This window comes from Rhinopithecus roxellana, chromosome 4 (assembly GCF_007565055.1).
Source record: "Rhinopithecus roxellana isolate Shanxi Qingling chromosome 4, ASM756505v1, whole genome shotgun sequence".
NCBI lineage: Eukaryota > Metazoa > Chordata > Mammalia > Primates > Cercopithecidae > Rhinopithecus > Rhinopithecus roxellana.
The window spans coordinates 47,482,437-47,509,233 of record NC_044552.1 but is presented as its reverse complement, the minus strand read 5'-3'; the positions used below and the strand labels follow the sequence as shown (position 1 = coordinate 47,509,233).

The following is a 26,797-nucleotide window of genomic DNA, read 5'->3' as shown; positions in this document are numbered from 1 at the left end:
TTTTCTGAAGAATATCTTTTTGTCCCTCAGGAATAATTTTATTTTAAAAATTAGCTAGCTTAGAATATTATAGCAAGAAGGGAACTTACAACAGATGAGGAAAGGGAGAAATGAGGAAGAGAGATATTCTGCAAACTCACATTGGGTGAGTGACAAAGTGTGAAATAAAACTCTTACAACGGTGCCCTTTCTTCTCTTGCATGCAACCCTAAGAGGTAGGAAGAACACCCAACACATAGGAACCAAATGACGCTAAAGAATTTAGTTTTCTAGCCTGATAGAAATTAAAAAATGATACTTACATTCCCATGTCTTATGGTTAAAAAAGCAAAGCACAGAACTTTAGAACAGAGAGCCAAATTAGGAAATAACATGGGGAAGAAGGAAAATTATATAATAACTTGAAATTTGTAGTCAGATCCCTTATTTGTTTATACTTGCCATATTATGACAATTATAATCATCAGAATTGCTAATGCAAAGGCAGCTACAGTCCTGACGGCTTTGGAAAAGATGTGCTTCATATACTCAGAGATTTTGTTGCTGTTGTTAATAACATGCCTCATATGAATCACTTTGACAAGTACCTTTAAATACTCCATAAATATAAAGATATTTGTTAAGTATAATAGCTTTTAAATATATACTTAGGGATTCAGCTCCAATGTATAGAAAAAATTACAAGAAAATTTTTTTACTCTTCTAGGAACAGAATCAATGTCAGCTGGGAGGAGTATGCTTTACACTGATTACAGAACTACATGATCATGATTAGTTTATAATTACAATTTAATTAATTTAATTTCTCTTTATTAATACTCTAGTGTTGTTAGTTTTGTATCATCAACTCAAGATCACCATGAAATAATTTAAACAGGAATAGAGAAATTATTTTAGACAGATTTGTTTTCATTGAGAAGCTTTGGTGAATTTCAAGAATTTAATTTCTATTATAGACCATACATCTTATTTTGCTTCCTCTAATTTCTTGATCTCCAATAATTTTGATGATAATTTCAGTTGTTTTCTCCACTAACCTAAATAAGGTTTCTAATAATAATTCATACAGAAACAAATCTCATAACCTGTTATCTCCAAGACTCTATTTTCTTTATTTTAGTATCAGGGTCAATCCTGTGACACGTGAGCATTTTATCTATTTAAATACTAAGTTTTCAATATTTCTTGAGGAGGTTATTTCTAAGACAGTCTCAGTTCCTTATCAAACCTCCTTTAAAACGTAGCTATTGCTAAGAAATTCTGAGCCCTTTCTTTTTCTTGGTCATGCTCAGATTTAAAAAAACTAAAAATTCCCTCAGAAAGAAAGTATCTGTTGTTGAACCCTCAATGTCTTCATTAGTCAATGCAATGATTTGTTAAGAATCTGTTCTGGGCATGGTGGCTCACGCCTGTAATCCCAGCACTTTGGGAGCCCAAGGTGGGTGGACTATGAGGTCAGGAGTTCAAGACAAGCCTGGCCAACATGGTGAAACCCCATCTCTACTAAAAATACAAAAATTAGCCTGGCATGGTGGCAGGCGCCTGTAATCCCAGCTACTCGGAAGGCTGAGGCAGTGAATTACTTGAACCCAGGAGGCGCAGGTTGCAGTAAGCTGAGATCGCGCCACTGTACTCCAGCCTGGGCAACAGAGGTCTGTCTCGGGGAAAAAAAAAAAAAAAAAAAAAAAAGAATCATGTTGTCTGGATAACTCCTGAGTTTTTTAGCATATGTGAGAAAAATTACTAGAAATAATTTAGTCCAATTGCTGACTTGCTTTCTTGTGGATCTCAAACTTAATTGCATAAAAATAACTTCCTTAACTTTTATCTAAATCTTCCTCAATCTTGCCCTTTAATCACAGTGATTAATACTTTGCATATTTTGTTCTCAGCAGACTAAAGAATCTCTCTTTCATATCTAATATCTATTACAGATATTTTTAGTAACATTTCTTTTAACTAAATCAGTATTACTTCCGAAATTAACTTGCATCCATCTTTGATTTTATGTTTATTATAGAAAATTCTGCTTTAAACCAAGGTTTTTCATGTGGGTCTTCAAACCTCAGTTGCAGAAACACCAATCTTTTGAGTCTAAAAATTGAGCTATGTATCTTTTACATGACATTCCATTAATGTAATCTTAAGTGGCAGTTTTTTTTAACCTATTTTAAATTATAGCCTTCGCTTGTTCTTCCATAACTATATTTGCTGGTTTCAATTAATTATAAATCTTTGACATTTTTAAGGATGACAATAATAACTTGCATTCAATTACGGCCTTCTAAAATATTCTTTGTTTCTATCAATTGCTAGTATTCTGCTTCATCAGAAAAATCAAGTAAGTGGCCCATATATGTATAATCAGATACGTACTATAAGAATTTATTTTATTTTATATTTAACTACTGCATATACAATTTAAAAGATCTGCATACCATTTAAAATGGAATAAGATCTCTCAAAAACTAAAAATATAAGAAAATTATGGATGTTCTTTCATAGATGAAAGATGCATGCAATTAAGATGGTCACAAATATCCTGGTTCTCTTAAGCACAAAGGAAGAGTGTTATAAAGTCTTGCAATTAGCTATGTTAGTGATTTAGCTGCAGAAAACTGTTAACTCTGAACAGACTAAAATAGTTTATAACAGTGGTCACATTTTTAGAAAACTGAGAAAGTAACATCCAATAGATGTTTACTGCTGTTTCGGCTCTCATATGAACGGAGTTACATTAAGCATAATCACCTTTAGAATTTCAATAACAGTCCAATTTAAAATGGCTAATGTCCCACAATTTATTTATTTCAACATTCATTCTACTATTTTTGTCTGTTCTGGGGAATAGAAAGTATATCAAGATAATAAAGCATAGCATACTCCCTTTTACATTAGATACAAGAGCCTTTGGTGACCATTGATTTTTATAAATAACTCCTTACTCTTCCTATTTCTGAATATAATTTTTAAAAGCAGAATCAAAGCTGCAGAAGTTCTCCAAATCAGAATGGCATTTAAATAGCCTTTTTAAATGCCATGTGCTATATCTTTTTGAAAAAAAAAAAAAAAACCCAAAACTCCAAAATTCTTAAAAGTATCATCATTTTGTAAAAACATCTACTACTTTTAGGTTAGCATCTTTACATTATATATAATAATTTTAACTTCTTGAGATACAAATTAATTTAAAATGCTTAAGACAAATGTGTTAATGTAGTATTCCTGTAGACATCATACCAGCAGTAACTATACTTCAAAGAAGTATACTTCTCAGCTGTGAGAAAGCTGAAAAATATTCTGCCAAACTGCCAAAATTTCATAATTTATTTAAGACATTAACCCCACCATATTAGAGTCCCGAAGTGAAAATGTAAAGTCATGAAATGAAATGACTTTCTATTTGAGTGAATCTTACAGACAGACCAAAATCCTAAGCCTTCAGTCGTTTTCACTGTAATTTTATAATTCAATATTTATTTGTACATCTGCTACTAGCCACATAAATTTATCATGAAACACGTTTTGCTTTCCCAAACTATACTGCAGTTACTGCTCATCTCTAGCTCCTTTATATTTACAGGCTGCTCACTGTTAATGATTACCTCCTCCTCTTCCAGCCTCTTCAATGAATCACCAGCAAATTTAATATATTGTGTCATGAGAGTGACCAGGGCAGTATACCGAGTCCTTAGGTCCATGAACTGCAAGTAAGGAAAAAAATAATAAAAGCATTACCTCCATTACTCTTAATAAGTTGAATGAATTTTGAATAATAATTACATTAGGCTTTTAGACAGCAAAACACACAACTCCCCCATAATAAATGGCAAGAATGAGCTTATTACTATTGTGCAAATCATAGTAAATGATAATTCTCTTCTAAATTTCACCATGAAGTACATTTATTTATCTCTATAGTTAATAATTAATCTTAAATAAAAATTTATAAAGGGTTTATAAAAACCCTTAATAGAATGTATTGTCCTCGGTACAGACTTTCTGTTTGGGATGATGAAAACGTTCTGGAAATAAACAGTGGTACCAGTTGCACGATATTGTGATATACTGCAATACCATTAAACTGTACATTTAAAATTGTTAAAATGGTAAGTTTTATACTATGTATGTTTTATCACAATAAAAAATAAAATTCAAAAAGAAAGTGTTCTTTCTTTTATGCCCTTTCCCCTCTTTCTCTCATACTTTTATTACCTCTTGAATAATGAAATCTGCTGAACTCTGCATTCTTCGGCGTTTCACTGGAGATTTTTGTTGTGAATCTACCATGGCCCGGTAGGTCATTGTTTGTAATTCATAGTCCTGTATAAAGGAGTCAATAAAATAAAATGAACTGAAGCAAAGTACTAGAGTTTCATTCTACAGTAAGTTAACACAGATAATTAGAACCTAGATTCACTAAATTAACTTTAGTGATTTGACATAAATCATTAGAACCTAGATTCATTAAATTAAGTTTAAATACAGAAAATATAGTCGTGTTTCACATGACAATATTTCAGTCAAGGACAGACTGTATACACGATGGTAGCCCCATAAAATTATAATGGAGCTGAAAAATACCTATTGCCTAGTGATGTCACAGCACAATGCGTTACTCACGTTTGTGGCGATGCTGGTGTAAACAAATTTACTGTGCTGCCAGTTGTACAAAAGTATAGCACATACAATTATGTTCAGTATGTAATACTTGGTAATAAATGACTATGTTACTGCTATATATTTACCACACTATACTTTTCATTGTTTAGAGTGTACTTCTACTCACTTAAAAAAAAAAAAAAGTTAACTGTAAAACAGTTTCAGACAGGTCCTTCAGAAAGTATTCCAGAAGAAGGCATTGTTGTCATAGGAGCAGACGACTCTGTACATGTGATTGCCCCTGAAGACCTTCCCGTGGGATTTGGAGGTGTAAGACAGTGATATTGATGATCCTGACTTTATATAGGCCTAAGCTAATGTGTATGTTTGTGTCTTAGGCTTTAACAAAGAAGTTTAAAAAGTTAAAAAAAAAAAATTAAAAATAGAAAAAAGCTTACAGAATAAAGATAAAAAGAAAGAAAATACTTCTGTATGGCTATACAATGTGTTCGTTGTTTTAAGTTAAGAGTTATGACAAAGGAGTCAAAAGGTTAAAAAAATTACAAGTTTATAACGTAAAAAAGTTACATTAAGTTAATGTTAATTTATTATTGAAGAAATTTTTTTATAAACTAGTATAGTCTAAGTGTACAGTGTTTATAAATTCTATAGAGGTGTACGGTAATGTCCTAGGCCTTTACCTTCACTCACAACTCACTCACTAACTCACCCAAAGCAACTTCTAGTCCCACAAGCTCCATTCATGGTAGCTGCTCTATACAGGTGTACCATTTTTTATATTTTATTCCCTATTTTTATTATACTTTTTCTATGTTTAGATACACACATAGATACCATCTTATTACAGTTGCCTACACTATTCAGTATAGCAACATGCTGTACAGGTTTATAGTCTAGGAGCAAGAGGCTGTACCATATAGCCTAAGTGTGTAGAAAGCTGTAACATCTAGGTTTATGTGAGTACACTCTACGATGTTCACACAATGAAAAAAATCACCTACCAACGCATTTCTCGGAACATATCCCCTTTGTTAAGCAACACATGACTGTACTGCAAAATTACATTTTTAATAATCTATCCAATCCTGGAGATGCTTCCAAGATGGGGACAAAATCAGAAACATGTAGGGTGGTCAGGTAATTTCCCAAGTCTGTTTGGAAGCTCATGGAAATATAGGTAACAGTAGTGTAGCCCTATGCAACCCCCCCTTTCCCGGCTAAGCAATGGAACTATGGATCTGGAAGGCTAAAACTGAAAAGTTGTCAATGATAACTTGAAAAGCATGAAAAATGTCCCCCTAAGTGAGGAAGTTAGAAGTTCTCCCATGAAATACCCTAACAATGTTAAAGAAGAAAGAAAGAGAGAAAAGTGATAAGAAACCAACTACAGAGTTAATTATTGTGGTGGCTGGGAGTGGCAGGGGTGTACACATGTGAGAGAGAAGAAGATGAATGAACTGGGGGGCTATCATGTGACTAATTTCACAAAGAATTATTAGATAAGTGTCAAAACAGTTCAAATGAAGATTCTTTTTACTTTTTAACACTGAGTGAAATGACTTGCATGGCTTTGAAAGTATATGTAGAATCACATACCTGAATACTAAATTTTACTTAAGTTAATGAATCTTCCTACCTTCACTGTAGCTGAGTACTGTTCTGCATATTTTTGACACTCGTCCATTTTGCTCTGTTTCATTTCTATTTCAGACACCAACATCTATAAACATACACAGTTTAGAAGAAAAATTACAAGGAATTCAGCTATTCTGCTACATAAGATGCTCAGTAACTAAGACATATCTACACCACTTCACGGTATAGCTCCTTAGCCCTTTGCACTTAATATGCAACTCGACTTATGGGTAAATTACAAACTACCAGATTAAGTCACAGAAGTGACCCACCATGTTGCTTTCAAAGCAGAAATTACTAAACTCCTTAGGAATTATCCAAAAGCAGACTCGATGCCCTTGGCCACCACCTATTCCTGAAAAAAACAGAGCTAGCTGTGACTGGCCCCTAAAGATAGAACAAAAATCGCAAAGCATTCAAACTTTCTGTCAAATGTGGTATCTAATTTTCCATAGATAACCATTTTTACTTATTTAGGAACCCAGAAAACTATTGTGGCCAGCAAAGTGTCAAAGAGATTTCTATACCTATGATTAAATAAATTATCATCAGGAATTTGAAAACCATCCCAACACTCTCCACTTTTGGATTACTCATGCTTTCAAAAATTACTTCCAAGAAATAAAAATAAGTCATGTATGCAGGTTTGGGTTGCAAGATTTTAGTATTTTTAATATACTCTCCACCTTCCTCTAAACAGTTGACTTTTTCATTTAACATAGGAAAGGAAGTTGAGGAGCATGACTGACCAAATGCAGACATAACCTCAGTAGAGGGAGTTATTTTTACATACCTTCTGTTGATTCAACTGTGTGGCTAGGGTTTTACTATTTTCAGGCTGATTTTCCTGAATCTTTCTCTGAGTAATTTCAACCTGCTGGATCCAATCATCTAAAGGGTGGTAAGTATCTCTGTAGTACTTCAGTGATTTGCCAATGCCCTCTAAGTCCCGTAACCTAAGAGAATAGTAATGGAATAGTCACAGTGTCCAACAATATCCATCAGGAGGGTGAAAGATGTAGAGACAGGAGAGACAAAATAACTGGACCACAATGCACTAAGCACAAGAGGGGTATGAATAAAGAACTCAAGGCTGCAGCACCCTGAGACACATCTCCAAGGGCATTCCTTGTTGGCTTTGGGTTGAATATAAACATTCTGCTCCCTGAATTGTGCAATTTAGTGACAGTGATTATTCTAGGAACAAGCCCAAGAGGCTAAAGCTAAAAAGCAAGGAAAGTGGAAACTTAACCATAATTATTATTAATTACAGTATCTTGAATAGTAAGGCTTGCATCAAATGGCAGTTCAGTTTTGAAATAACGATAAGGTAGTCCAATGAATGGTTCAACATGGTCTCAAACAGTATTTTCCAGAAGTTGTGATTACATACTTGTCTCTTATGATTTTTAAAACCACCACATTAAACCTATGTATCATATTTGTTAGAGATAACACATATTTGAACATAATTTTATTTTTCGAGAATGGCACTGTATCATAAGAGCATTTCATTTGCATTAATATAAGCATGAAAATGAACAAGAAAGGACACAAATTCATTTATTTTAAGATGAACCCTAAAATCTTTTTTAATTCAGTAACTGAGCAAATGATTTTGACTTTCTTGTATCTTCAATTACAATGAACATTAGGGCATTTCCATTTCTTTACATTTCTTAAGTCCAGTATAGAAGCTACACACAGCCCTATCACATACATGCTTCATGCTCTTACTAAGTCATGGTTATTTGAATATTATAAGTTGGTAATAATTAGAGAACTACATTGTTTTTTCCTTCAGAAAAGGCAAGCAGATTAACTACATAAATGCTAGAATACATGAATAGAAACAGAGTTGAAAAAAATGCTTATTTTGAAGTTAAACATCTTACTAAAGTCGTCCAAGAAAGAAAGAAATATGGCTAAGTAGAGATATTGTAATTAACTATGGAAGTAAAAAACATAGCCTCATGTTTAGATTTTACTCATTTACCATAGACAGACATTAAATCTGTGCTAAAACTGAACAAAAAAGGATACTAACCTGTTGTCAATCTGCACATGAACATTTTGCCACCTTTCAACTAATTGATCTGCTTTTTCTTTGTGCCAGTCAAAATCAAGGTCCCGTTCTTTATACGTTTTAAACATTTCATCACTAATGGCTTTAGCTTTCTGCAACTCATCCTCTAATGCATGGAATACCTGTCTCTTTTCATCTACTTCAGATCTCCATTGCTAAAATACATTAATTGGTAAAAGTTATAAAAATGTTAACCAATCACTGGGTAAATACATTATTTACCTAATTACAATTTATTTACAAATGACAGGTAGAAAACAAGATAAAGGAAAGAATGTCTTTCATATACAAGATGCTACATTAGTTCAAACCTTACAAAATTTTCAATATTTGACTGTACTCTGATTTTTTAATGACAATTTTATAAAGTTCAGCCTAATAAAATTTGTATATCAACAAAATAAAATATATTCCATAAGCAAGTTTGCTACGTCCAATAATAAAGTAAGTCTTTTCATTGTCTGCTTTTAAGTACCTACTAATCCCATTGTTAAAAAGGAATACACGCATTAAATATCACTGAGATAACTTTCAAAAATTGATTTGCAATCGTTTCAACACTTGCTAAAGAAATACATATAGATGAGTTGAACTACAAGTCTTTTTCCTTTCTCAGATTAACTTTTCTATTTACCTCCTTGATAGCTTAAATTAACTTCTTTTTTAGCAAGTTATCTATCACAAATAATTTAATGTTTAGCTTCGACTCCTCTTGCTACCAACATGAATTGACTATCAAAACCTACTGTCAAAAGGGTTCGAACTTCAAATGAGAACTCTCCTCAAGCTAAAATGATTGAAGATACTTATTTAGAGTAAGCTGTGAGATCACAGAGACACAAATGGAATAAATCCATTCAAAAATCCAAGATATTTAATGCTTGATATTTGAAGATCTAAGTGCTAGAGATATACCTGTAGAATATGATATTTAAAAATAGCCAAAAGTGAATCTCATACCTTTAAAGTACTTATTAGATTCTCAATATTATTCTTGTCAGCTATAACTGCTTCTTCTTCACACAATTTAGTTTCATAGAGTTTTACAAGGGCTTCTGCAGCTTGAGTGTTTTTTAACACCAAGTTAACAGTTTTTAACCTTAAAAAGGAAATTAAACAATAGCCACCTATTGTTAAATGTTTACTTTTGCATAATGTAGTCCTGAAGCACCATTATGACACATGACATAACATGTTCTTCACGTTGGAACACTGATACATTTACCATGAAACTAACATTTTTCTGGCTTTCTTCTTAATAGAGAGTATGTGCTCCAACCCATCCCGACCCACAAATGGTATTCAGCAAGAGATTGCAACATAAGATGGTTTCTTTCTAACTTTGTTTAAGTATGAGACGAAAATTCATTGGCTACAACTGCTGAGCTACCCAAATTACATGCAAAATGTGGGAGGACCATACATTACATGCTAATGTCTGAAGCACACCCACTATCAACATAGAGAAGTGTCATCACTCCATAAAAATAACGTATTTCTCTTTTTTTTTTTTTTTTGAAACGGACTCTTGCTCTGTCACCCAGGCTGGAGTGCAGTGGCGCGATCTTGGCTCACTGCAACCTCCACCTCCCAGATTCAAGCAATTCTCCTGCCACAGCTTCCCAAGTAGCTGGGACTACAGATGCCTACCACCATGCCTGGCTAACTTTTGTATTTTTAATAGAGATGGGGTTTCGCCATGTTGGCCAGGCTGGTCCTGAACTCCTGACCTCAGGTGATCCACCCGCCTTGGCTTCCCAAAGTGCTGTGATTACAGGCATGAGCCACCGTGCCCAGCCAATAATGTATTTCTTAAGACAAAATAAAATGTAATATTTATATTAATTAAAAAAATTTTAAATTAATACTAAATAAAAATGAGAGTTGTATGAAGCAATTTATATATTGAGATAGCAGTTACATACTTATCTATGTAAGTGGAAGACATAGAATAGACTTGGTTCATGTTCTGAAGGACCACATTAAGCTCTGATCGTAGGGCAGGGACTGATGAAGAGGCTGCTGCTTGACTGAAAAACTCCTCACACTTATTTGTGATAGTTCCCAAATCATCTTTAAGTCGTTCCAGCTCTTTCTTTAGTTTCTATAAAACAGAGAACAAACAAAGGTATCAGGCCATCACCTGTGATTAGGTGTTTTTCTTAAACTAGTTTAAAAACACACATTTCACATTAAGACCAATGACTTAGAAATATACATATTCTTTGCTTTTTATCAAAGAAACCATGCCATGGCATTCAAGTTTTACAATCAATAATTCCTTTACTGCTCATCTCCTTAGGCTCAACATCTAACTTAGTACTTTTGCACACAGCAGGTGCATAATGACTTTTATTACAAGTCCTTATGTCCTTCATCACAATGAAGGTGAGAGTGTACATATTCTCATGTTTACCTGAGTCAGAGGTAGACTGAATCCTAGTTTATAATCAGCAATAATTACATAATCAGACCTCACCTCACACTAGACTGGCTAGTGTGAGTGTACAAAACTGAACATTAAGAAGTCACAAGAGATGATACGTAAGGTCATTAAGAGAGTTAGTTTTTTTCCCAACATATTTATAGCTCTCACCTCTTGTTCTGTGATTCTGAACACACTTTCATGCAAATCATCTCTTTCCAGGGGGGTTCGAATCTGTCTAATCAGCCGATCTTCACAGTTCTCTAACCTAAGTCTAATGTTTCGAACTTCAGAGATGTAGAGGTTATAAACTGACTCCTCTTGCTCCTCTGTGAAAATAAATATGATGTTTAGAAAGACCTTGTTTTCTATCTCTTAGAAGCTTCTGTTTATGTTTTAATATGACAACTTTATTATTACTGGGACATAGCTAGTCAAGTGAATAGTTCCTGTTTTCATCACAAACCCATTCTAAGGGTATAAATCTTAAAACATATATCTTAAAATTTAAGAAGAATTAATAAAATTTCCCAAATGACATTTGAAGTACCAATTTCTGATTAAATGCTGTCCAAAGTAATATGTTGCTATTTTATGTTCACAAAAATGTGAATTATATTAGCTACACATTAATTACAAAAATCAAATAAAAATCCTTAACAGTAAAAAGTAGGTGAATAACATTTAATGTTTTCGATTTTTTAAAAATAGAATATTACTAATAAAATTGTCTCTAAAATCAAAAAAGTTCAAAATAAAATCTTTATCTAACAAAAGTTAACTAGGCAAAAATCTTTTGCTTTAATCCTTGTATAAAATCCAAGTTTGGTAAGTAGGAAAATAATTGAATCTTTTCTGAAACTGAAGGATTACAAAATAGTGAAAATGATGAAAAGTAAGAATTCGTTGTTTGTCCAACCAGTTGGTTGGCACCTTTTATTAATTCATCATTTAGAAACAAATAAATCCCTTCTTGAGTCTTCCTACCTCAAACATGCTTTTACCGTTCCAGCAATTGTGTCTACATATCATAGGCTGAGTGATACGCTATACCTAAGATTGAGATTCCCATTGAGAGCAAAAATTAGCCAGAACTAAACGCCTATGGGGAAAAAAAGACAGGGATCCCCATGCTTTACCTCTTTCTGCAGACTTAAGAAGTTCTTGATAATACTGCTTACATACATTAACCTCCTTTTCCAGTTGTGTTATATCTGAGCCTGAAAAGATTTGGGACTCTTGGCTATCTTCCAGAAAATCTTCAAAACGAGATTGTAGATTACTTAGAACTTGCTGATGTTCACCAGGTAGCATTGTCTTTATCTAAAGAAGACCAAAGACCCATGTAATTCATTCTATTACTAATAGATTTGAATGGGATACACTTCAAATTGGTTGTATGGTATATGCTAATCTAAATGAATAATCATAAATAGAAACATTTGAAATTAACTGTCTTTTTCATTAACAATTTTAGTGTTTTTTTTTTTTCTTTTGAGACAGAGTTTCACTCTCGTTGCCCAGGCTGCAATGGCACGATCTCAGCTCACTACAACCTCCCCCTCCCAGATTCAAACAATTCTCCTGCCTCAGCCTCCAGAGTAGCTAAGATTACAGGTATGCGCCACCACACCTGGCTAATTTTGTATTTTTAGTAGAGACGGGGTTTCTCCACGTTGGTCAGGCTGGTCTCGAACTCCAGACCTCTCAGGTGATCTGCCCACCTCGGCCTCCCAAAGTCCTGGGATTACAGGCGTGAGCCACCGCACCCGGCCAACAATTTTAATGACAAAGAAAAACAAGTCTACAAAACTCAATAAATGAAATCAACTGCACCCATTAATGTATATCCAACAACTACATTCTGTCTCCCCATCTCACAGTAAGCACTGAATGAAATTTGTGATCTCCGGATTTCCTCAATTCTTAAAAAGTGCCTTATATGCTGTGGGCATATAACAAATATTCACTGAATAAATGAATATTAGCATGGATTTGCCGGACTCCATCCTATTCTACAGCAAATACAAACTCCACCACACATACAAAAAGGCACACACATTTTTGGACATATTGGGTAGACATATAGACTCACACTTACTGAAGCCACATTGCTGGCTCGAATTCTATCAATTTCATTGATGAGATAATGCCAGGATACTACACTCTTCATGTTTATGTGAGACTCATGCCAAAGAGTCAGGACATTCTGATACTGTTGCTCAATTCTGAAATACATGAAAAATAACTCGGATTAAACTTTTTACTCCCTCTGAAAACACACTGCAATTTTTCTTTATGTGTGAAATACTCCATGTTTATTAGTTCTAGAGACTTCTGATCCTGTGGGGCGTTGACAAAGTATTAATTGTTTCTTCAATCTTCAGAGAGCCCCCAAAACTAGATCAATGTTTTCAGCTAATATATACAAACCTGTTGGCAAAGTCTACCGCTTCTTTGTTTGGCGGAGGAACGGTGAAGCACACAGATGGGACCATAGCCTCATTCCCAGTAGGACTAATGACCTTCCATTTAGCACGATGAGAGTTATTTGCCAAAACACATTCATCATCTTTGTAAATGGTTATCTGGTTTTAAATAAAGAGCAGAGTAACTCAATGAGGTCACTGTTAACTGTTTTCCATACTCAATCCTAGGATTTTTTTTGTTTTATGAGGTGGGAAATCATCACTAGTTAGCAATATGATCTCATTTACAAAATATATGAATAATGACAGAAACTGGTGTGTTTCTAGGAGTTGCAAGTACCTCAATTTGTCTGTAGTCACAGATAGCTTTGATTGGAATAGAAGTTTTGAGTGGACAGTCAGAATTCCTTGGCTTCAGTTGAATTATTGTTTTTGCTTTTCCCATTAGGCTTGCTATCGTGCTTTTGTACTGCAGAAGTTCTTCTTTCTCTTCCTAGGTAATAAACACAGTGAATTTTAAGAAGTAAAAGACATACTCTCCATGCCTTCAGCACTTCACACAAATTAAACTTCATCAGAAAAGTCTTCTCTGACTACCTAGTCTAAATTTTCAATCATTCCCCCTCCACTCTGTCTTGCATCCCTCTTCCTTTCTTTGGTTTGTTTGGTTTTCTTTTTCTTCTTTGACATTTACGCTACCTAACATACTATATAAATTTTACTTATTTATCCTATTTATTGTCTAACTCCCTCTCTAGTATGCAAGCACAATGGTAGAGATTCTTGTCTGCTTTGTTCACTGCTGTAGCTCTAGAACCTAAAACAGTGCCCAGGATATATTAAGAACTTAAAAAGTATTTGCAGAATGAATGACTAAACACACACGTGTGTGCGCGCACACACACACACACCACTATAAAACCATCTTAAAATATCAAAGCTATCACATAAAAAAACACTTTTGTTGTATTTGTTGCCAAAAGAATACTAAAACCGAATGTACAAATGTATAATTGAATTAGTGGGAAATGTCAAGAGTGCCAATAAAATACAAAGTTCTGCTCATATAAAACACTAATCTAATCACTTATGCATACTTATAAAATGCATAGGTTTTGTATTAGTACCATTGATTCCTGAACAAGGTCTTCTAGCTTGTGAATGCTGCTTGATCTATCACAGCTGTACTTCCGCTGAATGGCATCTTTTAGATTCCTTAAGTAATCAGTAGCTTCTTTGGCATCATTGAAAAACTAAGGAAAGAAGAAACCTGTCAGTTAAAGTATGTTAAATACCAGCAAAGCACACAGCTGTCACCCTCCAAAACCAAGGTCCTATGTGTACCCCTCATAAGTGAGAAGAGAATAAAAGCACAAGATAGCTTAATAGTCACATCCTTCCTTGAACCAAAGAATAACCCTTGAAGTTGAATAGTTATGAATGAATATACTAAGTGTCCAAAGCTTATGTGTATACGATGTTTTGACTCTTTTATTTTGACTGAAGGTCTGTTTTAAATTAGGATTTAAACAATTTTTAAGTAGGAGTAAAATTCCAAGAATACTTAAAAACTTCTATGATTTTAGAAGTTCAGCGGTTATAGATGGTTGATTCTCTATATGAAAACAGTTCCTAAATAAGAGGCACATTTGTAGAGTAGAATAAAGATTTTAGGATATCTTAAGAGATTTTTAAAGGATTCCTGCATTAACAGAATACTTCAATCTATCTCATAGGACATAAAACCAACTCTTCCAGCCTACAAAGAAAACAATTCAAATTATTTATATATATATATAAATTGAAGTTATGATTTTACTGAAGTTATGATTCTACTCACATACCTCAAAATATGCTGTGTTCTCCTTTATGTGCTGCTCCACACACTGGCAGAGCTGTAAGATCCAGCTCCACTGCGTCTGCATTGCTGCTCTGTAGGCCTTAAAGATAAAACAGAGCCATTTAACTAACTGGAGAGAAACAAGGCACACATACCTTTTGATACTGATGCTTCTAAATGCTAACTCCACTATCGAAATAGATGACCAATTGTTTTGGCAGAGTAAGACTTGAAAATCAGGGCAGTGACTGGGCATGGTGGCTCATGCCTATAGTCCCAACACTTTGAGGGGCCGAGGCAGGCGGATCACCTGAGGTCCGGAGTTCAAGACCAGCCTGGCCAACATAGTGAAATCGTGTCTCTACTAAAAATACAAAAATTAGCCAGGTGTGGTGGCACATGCCTGTAATCCCAGCTACTCGGGAGGCAAGGTAGGAGAATTGCCTGAACCCACGAGGTGGAGGTTACAGTAAGCCAACATTGCGCCATTGCACTCCAGCCTGGGGAACAAGAGTGAAACTCCATCTCAAAAAAAAAGAAAAGAAAAGAAAAAAAGAAAATCAGGGCAGTAAAATTTTACTCTTACCTAAGTCTTCTCACTTATACAAAGTCAGTCCTAAAGTTTAAATACAAATTTTTAAACCACGCAAGTTGATCTATTTTCAATTTTAAGCTTCTTGAAATTTCTTCTTAAAATATAAGAAAAAAATTAACTCTTGCTACGGGAAAAAAAAATTTAAAAACTAAAATAAATGCAAGCTATCCCTCCTATTTACAAAACCAACTCCTGACTTCTTTGCCACCAGCTCTTACATCTGCTTTGCGGAATCCTCCGATATGTTTTCTTTTGTGGCACATTCATCTCTCCTTTCTCTGAATTTTTATGGTGCTAGATCATAAAATATACCTTCTAACACAGAAATACATGGTTATGTAGTTTTCTCTTTGTTTTTGCTGGGGTAAGGTTTGGGGAGGGTGGAAAAGGAAATGTGTGTACTCTCAAATTAGTGTAATTCTGAAATTATAATGATGATAATACTAGGAATTTTTATTTTTATTTTAAAAATGTGTTTCTTGAACTTTAATTCAATACAGGGTGTATCTTTCATGAGGGTAAACAATATTGTAGAAAGGATACCTACTTCCTTAAGGAAACATGAAATACTCTTTTCTATTTAAGGTGCAATTCACTGATTTCCAGAAGAGGGCACTCGAGATGCTTTAATAACTTTTAAGTAAGCCTGTCATTTTTTTCTTCTTTTGGAAAAGCTCATTCCTGCTGAGCTATAGTTAGGCAGCGTTTCTGAATGGAATGCATGATGCAGCATTGAAAATCTGGCAACATATCATGATCATATTCTACCTCAAATTAAGCTACTTTCAGTAAATTGGCTAGAAAACATGTATCATATATTACTTTTTCATATAAAACATGAAACAGTATTGATAATTAACTAAATATTACCCATGTACCCAAACAAGACACTGGATAGGCCAATGGGATCATAAAGATGACCAAGGTTTCATTTTACTTAAGAAATTTTTCATTAATTAAATTATAATTTCTACATAAAAGTGATCAGAGTGACATTCACATGTTCCATTCCCATCAAAATTCTTGGCCCATAATCATATTTCATAACAGTTTTCATCTCTCTACCCTAAGAAATACTCTTTTTTTAGTTTATTAGTGTACAAAACCACATACCAGGCCCTCCATTATTCTACTTTCCTTTCCCAAAAGGTTCCCTACTCTTCTACGTTTTTAACATTCATATGTGACATTTCATGTAGACACAAAACCGTATTTTATATAAAAGATCATACATACCATCCTTAAACTTCCTGATGAGCCTAGAATTATACTAATATTTTGAGTTATTATGATTTCAGTGAACCTATCAGATTCCTTTCCTCAATTGTGAGTTTGAAGCATGACAACTTTCAAGACAAGCATCACTTTTTTTCCTCTGGCAAAATATCACATCTGACTGCCCATGAATGACAATCCCTAAGCCCATGTGTGACAATCCCTACTTTCTTACATAACCCCCCATCCTCCATTCAGAAAGTCACTAACTCTGTCTAACATACAATTTAAAACATTGTTCCAACTGCACAGGCAACCTGATAAATCCCATCTCAATTTTCCGCTTCTTAACTTGAAATGTTTACTGCACATTACAAAGCCTTGTCACAATGCTGTCCCAATACACCTCACAAAACCAGAGCATAAATAAAAGTAGTAAACTGAATCGTAACAGCTGGTATTTTTTTGAGAACACATAATGTACCAAAAACTATACTAAGCAGTAAGAGTAAATTATTTCCTTCTTATTCTCATCACAATTCTATGGATTAGAGGTAATTTCTCCCATTTTTGGTAGGAAAGTGAGGCTTGGCAAGACTATGTCACTTGTGCAATGTTACACAATCAGAAATAAATAATATGGCAATGCTTATATAGAGAAGGTATACATATAAAGGTATTTATATTTACAGTAATATATCTTCTCAGCCAGAGGCTGACAAGGGTACTTTTATTCTAAGTGATGGGTGACATACTTAGAGCCAGAGAACAGAAGGCAGTCAGTACAATTTGTCAGAAACATTATTTTTGAGCCAGGTTTTAATAAAAGTTAGATGGCTTGTAATTTTCAACTGCTCAGCAATAAAAGAATCTGAAGGGAAATAATCATATCAATATTCAACCAACACCATTACACTGTCCAGCTTACCTCAATAGTTAACCGGGCTGGATGGTTTTCTAGAAGTAGCTGCTCTGCTATCTCCTGAACTGATTTAATATTTTCTTCCTTTTGATCAAGTTCTCTCATTAATTCCTTCAAGAAAGAATTAAGAAGTGTGTTAGAAAAATATATAAACCTAAAATGCAACCCTAGTATGCAAGTACAAAGGGTGTACTTACAGCATGATAATCTTTTTTCCTAGCTATGTTGGTGTTTCTCTCACTCCAGTCATAAGCAACTTCCTCCTCTTCTTTTTCATTCAACCAAATAAGTTCATTAGTCGCACGACTTACAAAATTATGGAGTGTATCAAGGTGCCGTTCCTGATTCCTGGATGTATTCTTTAGTAAGGAAAATCATTATAAGAATCACGTTTTTGCCAAATATAGATAAGGAAAACAGAAGGTTTAAAAAAAAAAAAAAAAAAGCTTACCAAGAGTTTTGCATACTGACTCTCTAATCTGTGCAACTTTTCTGCATAAGTCAGTTTAAGAGGTGCTGTCATCTGAATCTATAATATGAGATTAAAAAGACACTCCAGTTAGGAATCTGAAGGAATTCTGACTCACACTTAATGTATCTATTATTGATTTACAGGGTCTTTATGTAAAAAGCAAAACAAGAGTAAACTAAAACAAAATATATACAAATTTTAAATTCACATACCTCACTGATTTTAGCTTCTTTGAGGCTAGATTCAAATTCTTCAATAGCTCTATGAACATTTTTATGATTTTCTAAATGGCTTTCAACACTTGACAAATCTGAGCCCCATTCAGTGCGGTCCAGTTGTACCTTCAAACAGTAAAATACTGAGTTTAGAAAAGAAATTGCTAACAATAAAGACGGAAACACTCAGGTAAAGTAAACTTTGTTTTACCTGCATCTCTTCAACCCAGTTCAAAAGATCCTGAACAAATTTCATGTTGATTTCCTCTTCTGTTAAATTTTGATCTAGCAAAGAAGACTTTAGAAGAGGTTTTCGGATCTGCATCAACTTCAGAGTTTGCAATGAATTTGGCTCTACTCCTGAACTGAAATTTGGAACTAATCCTGATGGGAAACCAGGTGTATAAGCTGGAGTGACAGATGGAGTCAGGCGGGAAGTCATCCCTGATGACAGGCCAGAAGTCATACTAGAAGAGGTTAGGGAAGGTGTTAAACTCTGGGTCAGCCCTGAGGTGAGACTAGGGTGTAAGGTCTGCGCAAATCCTGAGTTTAAACTTTGAGTGATTCCTGATATCATGAGCTTTGTCTGTTCTGCTGTCAGCATGCGTCCTTTGCTGTACACAGAAGAACATTCATTTCTTAAGGCCATAATTTCATCACGCAGTTTTGCAACCCTAAAAAGAAAATCCAAAGGGATAAGGTGAAATACAAAAGGCACTTGTCACAAAGAGTGAACTCTAATGTGAATTATAGGCTTTAGTTAATAATGATGTATCAATATTGGCTTATCAGTTTTAGCAAATGTGCCACACTAATGCAAGACGTAAATAACAGGGGAAGAGGGAGGTATAAGGGAGCATATGGGAACTCTGTATTCTTCACTCAATTTTTCTGTACGCCGAAACTGCTCAAAAATATAAACAAGAAAAACGAGGAGATAAGTGTAGTTATATTGGTAAAATTTTGAATCATGATTTTTTTCAATGAGCACTGTACTATGAGGACTTTCAGTCTTACTTGTCTTTATAACTATCATTTATAATGAATACAGTTACTATAGCATATGATCATTTTTACATTTATGTATATATTTTTCATATTTTGAATTACTATAGATTCCTAAAGGTGAAATTACCAGGTCAAAGGATCATTTAAAATTTTTACATTTATACATTCATACTCACACACACAGAAAGAGAAAGAGAGAGAGAGAAACTATAGCCTGAAACATTCCATACCTACCCCCAAACACACACTTCTCAGTGATAAAGGTTTTCATACACATATTTTCTTTCAAGATTTTGTTATGAACATTTTCATAATAGGATAAACCGAAAGCTAAAAAGCTGAATTAAAAATGACACTTTTTGGCCAGGCATGGTGGCTCATGCCTATAATCCCAGCATTTTGAGAGGTCAAGGCAGGTGAATCACTTAAGGTCAGGAGTACAAGACCAGCCTGTCGAACACAGCGAAACCCCGTCTCCAGTAAAAATACAAAAAATTAGCCAGGCATGGTGGTGAGTGCCTGTAATCCCAGCTACTAGGGAGACTGAGACACGAGAATCACCTGAAGCCAGGAGGCAGAGGCTGCAGTGAGCTGAGATCGCACCACTGCACTCCAGCCTGGGTGACAGAGCAAAACAGCATCTCAAAAAAAAAAGACACTTGTCTTACATTTTTTCTCTTTCAAACATCCCATGAATACTTTAAATATATGTAAATGTATGTGTGTAACATACATACATCTAGTGTATTCATTTTAATGAGTTAGTTACTGCAGCAGTATTATATGTACCATAAAATATTTTTTCTATTGCTAATCTTTAAAAAACAAATATCTACTTAAACACCAAAATATACAAAAATGTGACACACATTTTCAACTAAAAAAGAGCAAAGAAATATATTTCATAAAATTTTCATATTCTACATTCCTATTTCAAATGCCCATGAAAGAGTTATACAAAAAAGGACAGAGAAAGAATAAGTAGCACTCTTACCTCTGTACCAATTGATCTGCCTGGTAGTATTTTCCATCAATAAGAATCTGTACATCAATTACATGCTGGCGTAAAAGGTTCTCACATTCAAGTATATACCCAGCAATTTCTGCTTCATTCTGAAACTGCACTCCCGATTCTAATCTTTTAGAATCCTGTATTTTAGAAGAACGCAGTATTAATTCTGTGAAACAAGTTTAAAAACTACCTCAAATATAAAACATCAAATATTGGAACAGAGGCCTACTTGGGCTTTCTTTAGTTTTCCTTGTTGGTTCAAAAATATGTTTTCCCTCTTCTTGTCTCTCAGAGAGCAAACACCAATCATAATCTTTAACAAACTTTAAGTTTCAGTGGAGAATAGTACCAAGAATCAACCAAACATTATGCAAAAGTTTTAGTTCATCCAAACGCACAGTGAATCCTCTACACCACAACTTCATTGGCTCTTAAAATTAACTTACAGACTGAAGAGCATTTCGAGCAAGTATTAGTTTGTCTTCACAGATGACACTGTCCCTCTGAACTCGGTGGGCAATCTGTTGCAACATTTCTAACCTAAAAGATGAGACAAAATAAAATAAAGCTTTTCCCTTTGAAGTCAAAGAGCTCGCCATTCCTGAAAAGTGCTGCCCATCAAAAAGTAAAACACAATCCCACACCAATGATTCAATACCTGCGTCCATCAAAGGATTCATTGCCGAAGCTAATGCAAGAGTTGATCAGTGTTGGACCATAATGAACCGAGAGAAGATTTTCATTCGAATCAAGACTGGTTCGAGTGCTGGTAGTGTTACTAAACACAGAATCACTGCTACGGTAACTATAACTACTACTGTGCATTTTTATTCCTGAAACGATGTTCTTTCTCTGACCATTCAAAGTAGACTAAAAGGTAGGAGGTCTGGAAAAAGCTCTACTTCTAATGGTGAAAAGTGGCAGCTGAATATTACAGCTTTTAATGGCTCCTTAAATATGCTTCAACATGCATATGCAACACACAGCAAATAATATGCTGATAACTATTCAAAAGAATCTAGCCTAAAGCCATTCGTTTGCTAGCTGAGGTTTGCCTTTTGTAGCTTGTATTAAAACCCTACAAGTATGAACAAAGCAGGCAGATTGGGCGTCACTGCAAAGGATATGCCAAATATTTGCACTAAGAGTCATCCAACTGCAACCACCTAAACAACAACTCAGATGCCTCACAGATGTACAGGACAACTAGTAAAGATTATTCTGGCAATACCAATCATTAGCTAAAAGAACACAAATATCCAGTCATAGTCTGACTTCTGAAAAGACCAGGTCTGTGCTGAATAATGTAAGGAAGGCAAACAGCTAGAAGTTATGAAGTACCTATAAACAAACGAATTTGATAAGGAAGTACACTTCCATTTTAAACACCATGTCATTTGTTTATTAGGTTAAATTAATGGAAAAATATCCATTTACTTTTCTTTATATGACATGATCCCAGTAATGTTACTTCTAAACCTACTATAAAGTGCCAAGTAGAATACTGATGCAATGCTTACAAATTTGTCTGTGCTTGTTTTTCCATTCTATAGGGTATTACATGGCATAAGAACACTGACTCTTTCCCATTTGTTTTTCATACACTTCCATGCCACAGAGCTATTATTCGCAATACATAGACAATGCCAAAAAATTCACATGAAGAAACATGAAGGCATTTATCCAACCAGGCTCCTAAATATTTTCCTACCTCCAATAATACTGTTACTTCTACACTCTAAGAATAGATATTTTTCTTTTTGGGGATCAAGAAAGGGGAAACTTGAGAGTGCCACATCAATCGCTTCTCAGCCTGTTGGCTAAGATCAAGTGTGAGAGTACCACATCAACTATAGTGAGTGAACAGAACAGCTCAGAACAATAACAGTGGCACCTATAAGTAATTATTATGTGCAATAAATTAATCATTTTAGATACATAACTCATCTCATAACCACCCAATGTAGTAGGCACTATTACATCCTGTTTACAAATGAGGAAACCGGCCGGGCGCGGTGGCTCAAGCCTGTAATCCCAGCACTTTGGGAGGCCGAGACGGGTGGATCACGAGGTCAGGAGATCGAGACCATCCTGGCTAACACTGTGAAACCCCGTCTCTACTAAAAAAATACAAAAAACTAGCCGGGCGAGGTGGCGGGCGCCTGTAGTCCCAGCTACTCGGAGGCTGAGCCAGGAGAATGGCGGTAAACCCGGGAGGCGGAGCTTGCAGTGAGCTGAGATCCGGCCACTGCACTCCAGCCCGGGCGACAGAGCGAGACTCCGTCTCAAAAAAAAAAAAAAAAAACAAAACAAACAAACAAAAAAAAAAAAACAAATGAGGAAACCGAGGCTTAAACAGTTAAAGAACTTGTCTAAGATCATACAACTTTGCAGGCTGAGCTAATAATCTAATTTAAAACTGAGTGGCTTCTAGGCCCTGAACTCTCAACCACTCTCTGCTTTCTTTTATGAGCATATCTTAAAATTCAGCTACTGTTCTGATGCCTAAAAATCTACTCTGTATCCTCTGGAATACTTCTCCATTATTTCAAATGATTAACATAGTATCTCATTTCAATCACCCAGAATTACCTCTTCCGTAAAAGCTGCATCCTGTATATTTCTGGCTTGTTTTGGTTTTAATAATCCAGTTATGTACACTTATTATTACAGTTTAACATAAATGTAATCAGTAATTTAATAAAGGACTGACAAGTTAGACTTGCTCTCATATATTTATTTTATGCATTATTTCACAATGTTGAATCTTGAAGTCAATGTGTAAGGCACAGAGAACATGACAATACTGAGCACCTCTAATGTGTGTCAGGCGCTGTGTAAAGCATCGGCAATACAAGGGACAGAAAAAAACAAGGGTTTCTCTCCACATTTTTGGAGATCGTATCTGTGGAATAGGTAAGCCTTAAGCAACAACAGAAATAAATATAAAAATACAACCAAGATAAGCACTATGAAGGAGCAACACATGTAAACATGAGAATTCTAAGCAAGATATCTGAACTAGCCTAGGAAACCATGGAAAGTTTCTTGAGAAAGTAATGTTGGAGCTGAGATCTGAGAATGTTTAGGTGTAAAGCAGCCAGTGTAGCTGCTGTGCAGAGAGCAAAGGGGCTGGAAAGTTGTGTCTGACCACACAGGCCTTACCCTGTAATATGGTTTGCCTGTGTCCCCACCCAAATCTCACCTTGAATTGTAATAATCCTCATGTGTCAAGGGTGGGGTCAGGTGGAGATAACTGAATCATGGGGGCAATTTCCCCCGTACTGTTCTCATGGTAGTGAATAAGTCTTATGAGATCTGATGGTTTTGTAAATGGGAGTTCCCCTGTATAAGCTCTTGCCTGCTGACATGTAAGATGTGACTTTGCTCCTCATTCGCCTTCCACCATGATTGTGAGGCCTCTCCAGCCATATGGAACTGTGAGTCAATTAAACCTCTTTACTTTATAAATTACCCAGTCTCGGATATGTCTTTATTAGCACCATGAGAATGGACTAATACACCCTACAAGGTCTAGTTCCTATAGACATCATGACTAATGAGGAACACAGATCACAATACTCAGGTACCAGGTTAAGACTGTAATGGAGACAAATTCATCCGACAAACATTTCCTGAAGATTAAATGGTACCTTCCCAGGCAACTGGGTGTAGTGAGAGACAAAATGACAAAGAGCTAGTGATGATTTCATGGAGTAAACGCACTTGTAGAAGTGTGGCAGAAAGGGAACCTGAACTAACATTTATTGAGTGTGTTCTAGACGCCATCCATCACCCTTTAAATGAAGGCAAGCTAGATTTTGGTTTCCACTGCCCCTTGGAAAGAGAACTATAGCAAAAAAATGTAATAAGAAATAAAATCAGTTCCTTGTTGACCTGTAAGCTTTTAGATCCAGGCCCTGGTGACTTAAGGTCAATATGAGAAATCACAAGTAATTTTGACTGGTTTTAAAACTGTAAAGCCTTATTAGATGAGACTTCACATACCAATCCAGCCTAGCAGGTCATTTATATACATATTACTTCACTGACTGACTCCTTAAAATCTCTTAGAAGAGTTTCTAGATAAGAAAATGCAGGATCAGAAAGATTAAGTGACTTATGCAAGGCCATGTAAACAGAAGTTTAACTTAAGTTATTTCACAACAACACAGAGGCTCCCTCCGCACTTGATATTCATGGCAGAAAACACCTCTGGCCTACCTTTCTACTTCTGGACGAAGTGCCTTCTCTCTCTCAAGCATGGCAATAATGAGTTTCCCCCACTCTTTTTCTATGTCATTTGGATGATAACCTTGAAGGAGCTTGATGCGTCCAAATTCTATCCAAATCTTGAGAAAACAAAAAACTTTAATGTGAAGCAAAAATAAAAACAAAACGAAACAAAGATTATGCTTGACAATATAAAGCAAATCTGAGCTTACCTCTAATAATTTATACAGACGTTTAATTTTTGATTTTTCTGTCTCCTTTGGTGGAATTTCTGTTTCTTTAAACTGTAAATACTGATTATAAAGTGCCTAAAATAAAAAGGACAAGAAATTAAGGACCAAACTTAAAAGATCTGTTTTCATTATCTCACTAAGTCACCACTTCAAGTGTTATGTACTGTATCATATGCAGTCAATGGAATTCCTTTGTTAAACTGACACTCAAAGACAATACCAATTTCCAGCCAGTTGGTGACGTGGGTTACCTAAAATTTGATGAGGGTGTAATTATTGATGTGAGCCATGCTTTAGTGCCACAGGGGGATCTGGATAATAATAGACCATGTAGTGTTTACTAGTGCTCTACTAAAAATCTCTCATCCTCCAAACAAGAAAACATACCCTTTAAAAGATGCACTTCCCAAATGCTGTACTTTAGCTTTCAGTCTTTGGAAAAATAATTTGAAGCAATTCCCATAGAGAAAGGAATAAAACCACTCTCTTCTATTGCATGGTTCTATCCTTCAAAAAAACACTTCTTAGCAGAAAGGGCTAAAATTTGGTTTCAATGTCCCAATGGCCGATGTAAACAGATTTTTTTAAACAAATGAAGGTAGATGCTATTAGTTGATGGGGCTATTATCACAGAAGTTTCAACCGTATAATTAAATTATTATCTAGTTTGTATATATTAATTTGGGAACCTCTTAAATATAGTGTATTTATTAAAAGGGACCTTCATACAAATTATGTAGATAATGCATCTCCACATTTAATAAAATAAGTGTGTACTAATTACTTCATTCTAATTCATGCAGCTATAAAACAAGACCCTGTAAATCTTTAGGATGACACATTTCTGAAAGATTCCATTCAAAGTTCTGCTAATGCAATTATCTGGCATTTCCCCATGATGTATTTTCTTTTCTAATCTATGTCTTGTTCTAGTCATCAGCAAGTACTCTGATCACTTCTTCTATAACTAAGGATCTACACTAATCAGAAGCCAATACAATTCATCCAAGGGTCTGAACAATAGAAATCCATTTGGAAATAAATGTATTGGAACATGAAATCTGAAAATTGTTTTGAAATCAGAATACAATGTTTCAGAATGTCTGTTGGTCATTAAGCACCGAATGCTCCTATGTGCTAAACACTATTCATGGCACCACATGGTAGTTGTAGGGAAATGTTTTCCTGCCCTGGAAAATTACATGTCCATGTAGGGAAACATCATACAAACAGCTTGAGAACACTTAAAAAGTATCATATCATCAGATGCCAAGTAAATTCGTGCCAAGGACAAACTCTCTGTAGCACTGGGAATGAAAGCTGTTCCACAGATGTTCTGTACGGATGCAGGAGCACAATGAGTAACTCTAATGGAGCTCACCCTGAGTTATTACAGTTTTCTCTATCCCAGTTTGATCATGAAAATAAAACTTACAAACCAAGGAAGTAAGGCTTTGTGGGCAATATTCGCATTATCAGCTTCTAGAAATAAAGTAGACCACCTTGCTATTATAAAACCAAATATGCAAAAGAGACAACTTACTCTTTAATAAGTTTACATATTTATAATGACTTTTTTTTTTTTTTTTTTTTTTCCCCCAGACGGAGTCTTGCTCTCTCACCCAGGATGGAGTGTAATGATGCGATCTCGGCTTACTACAACCTCCACCTCCCAGGTTCAAGCGATTCTCCTGCTTCAGCCTCCTGAGTATCTGGGATTAAAAGTGTGTGCCACCATGCCAGGCTAATTTTTACGTTTTTAATAAAGATGGTGTTTCACCATGTTAGCCAGGCTAGTGTCAAACTCCTGACCTCAGGTGATCCACCCACCTTGGCCTCCCAAAGTGCTGGGAT

General features: G+C 35.1%; 1 protein-coding gene across 17 annotated transcripts in view; it reads right to left on the bottom strand.

Annotated features, from left to right (window-relative positions):
- DST (dystonin) overlaps nt 1-26,797 on the bottom strand; it is a 385,237-nt gene that overhangs the window by 156,787 nt on the left and 201,653 nt on the right. For 15 of the 17 annotated variants that reach the window (XM_010387943.2, XM_030928393.1, XM_010387944.2 and 12 more), the window contains 23 exons: nt 24,923-25,018; nt 24,702-24,829; nt 20,924-21,017; nt 20,460-20,614; nt 18,669-19,131; nt 18,455-18,583; nt 18,222-18,299; nt 17,968-18,129; nt 17,777-17,881; nt 15,043-15,138; nt 14,326-14,451; nt 13,539-13,691; nt 13,203-13,357; nt 12,871-12,997; nt 11,909-12,092; nt 10,941-11,098; nt 10,270-10,448; nt 9,305-9,443; nt 8,306-8,499; nt 7,052-7,214; nt 6,260-6,343; nt 4,216-4,323; nt 3,606-3,704 (listed from right to left, as the gene is read on the bottom strand). In XM_010387943.2, coding sequence (XP_010386245.2) covers nt 3,606-3,704; nt 4,216-4,323; nt 6,260-6,343; nt 7,052-7,214; nt 8,306-8,499; nt 9,305-9,443; nt 10,270-10,448; nt 10,941-11,098; nt 11,909-12,092; nt 12,871-12,997; nt 13,203-13,357; nt 13,539-13,691; nt 14,326-14,451; nt 15,043-15,138; nt 17,777-17,881; nt 17,968-18,129; nt 18,222-18,299; nt 18,455-18,583; nt 18,669-19,131; nt 20,460-20,614; nt 20,924-21,017; nt 24,702-24,829; nt 24,923-25,018 — 3,375 coding nt within the window. Of the gene's footprint in view, nt 1-3,605; nt 3,705-4,215; nt 4,324-6,259; nt 6,344-7,051; nt 7,215-8,305; nt 8,500-9,304; nt 9,444-10,269; nt 10,449-10,940; nt 11,099-11,908; nt 12,093-12,870; nt 12,998-13,202; nt 13,358-13,538; nt 13,692-14,325; nt 14,452-15,042; nt 15,139-17,776; nt 17,882-17,967; nt 18,130-18,221; nt 18,300-18,454; nt 18,584-18,668; nt 19,132-20,459; nt 20,615-20,923; nt 21,018-21,135; nt 21,411-24,701; nt 24,830-24,922; nt 25,019-26,797 lie in introns of those variants that run through there. The other 2 variants (XM_030928392.1, XM_030928391.1) reach the window with 2 other exon arrangements.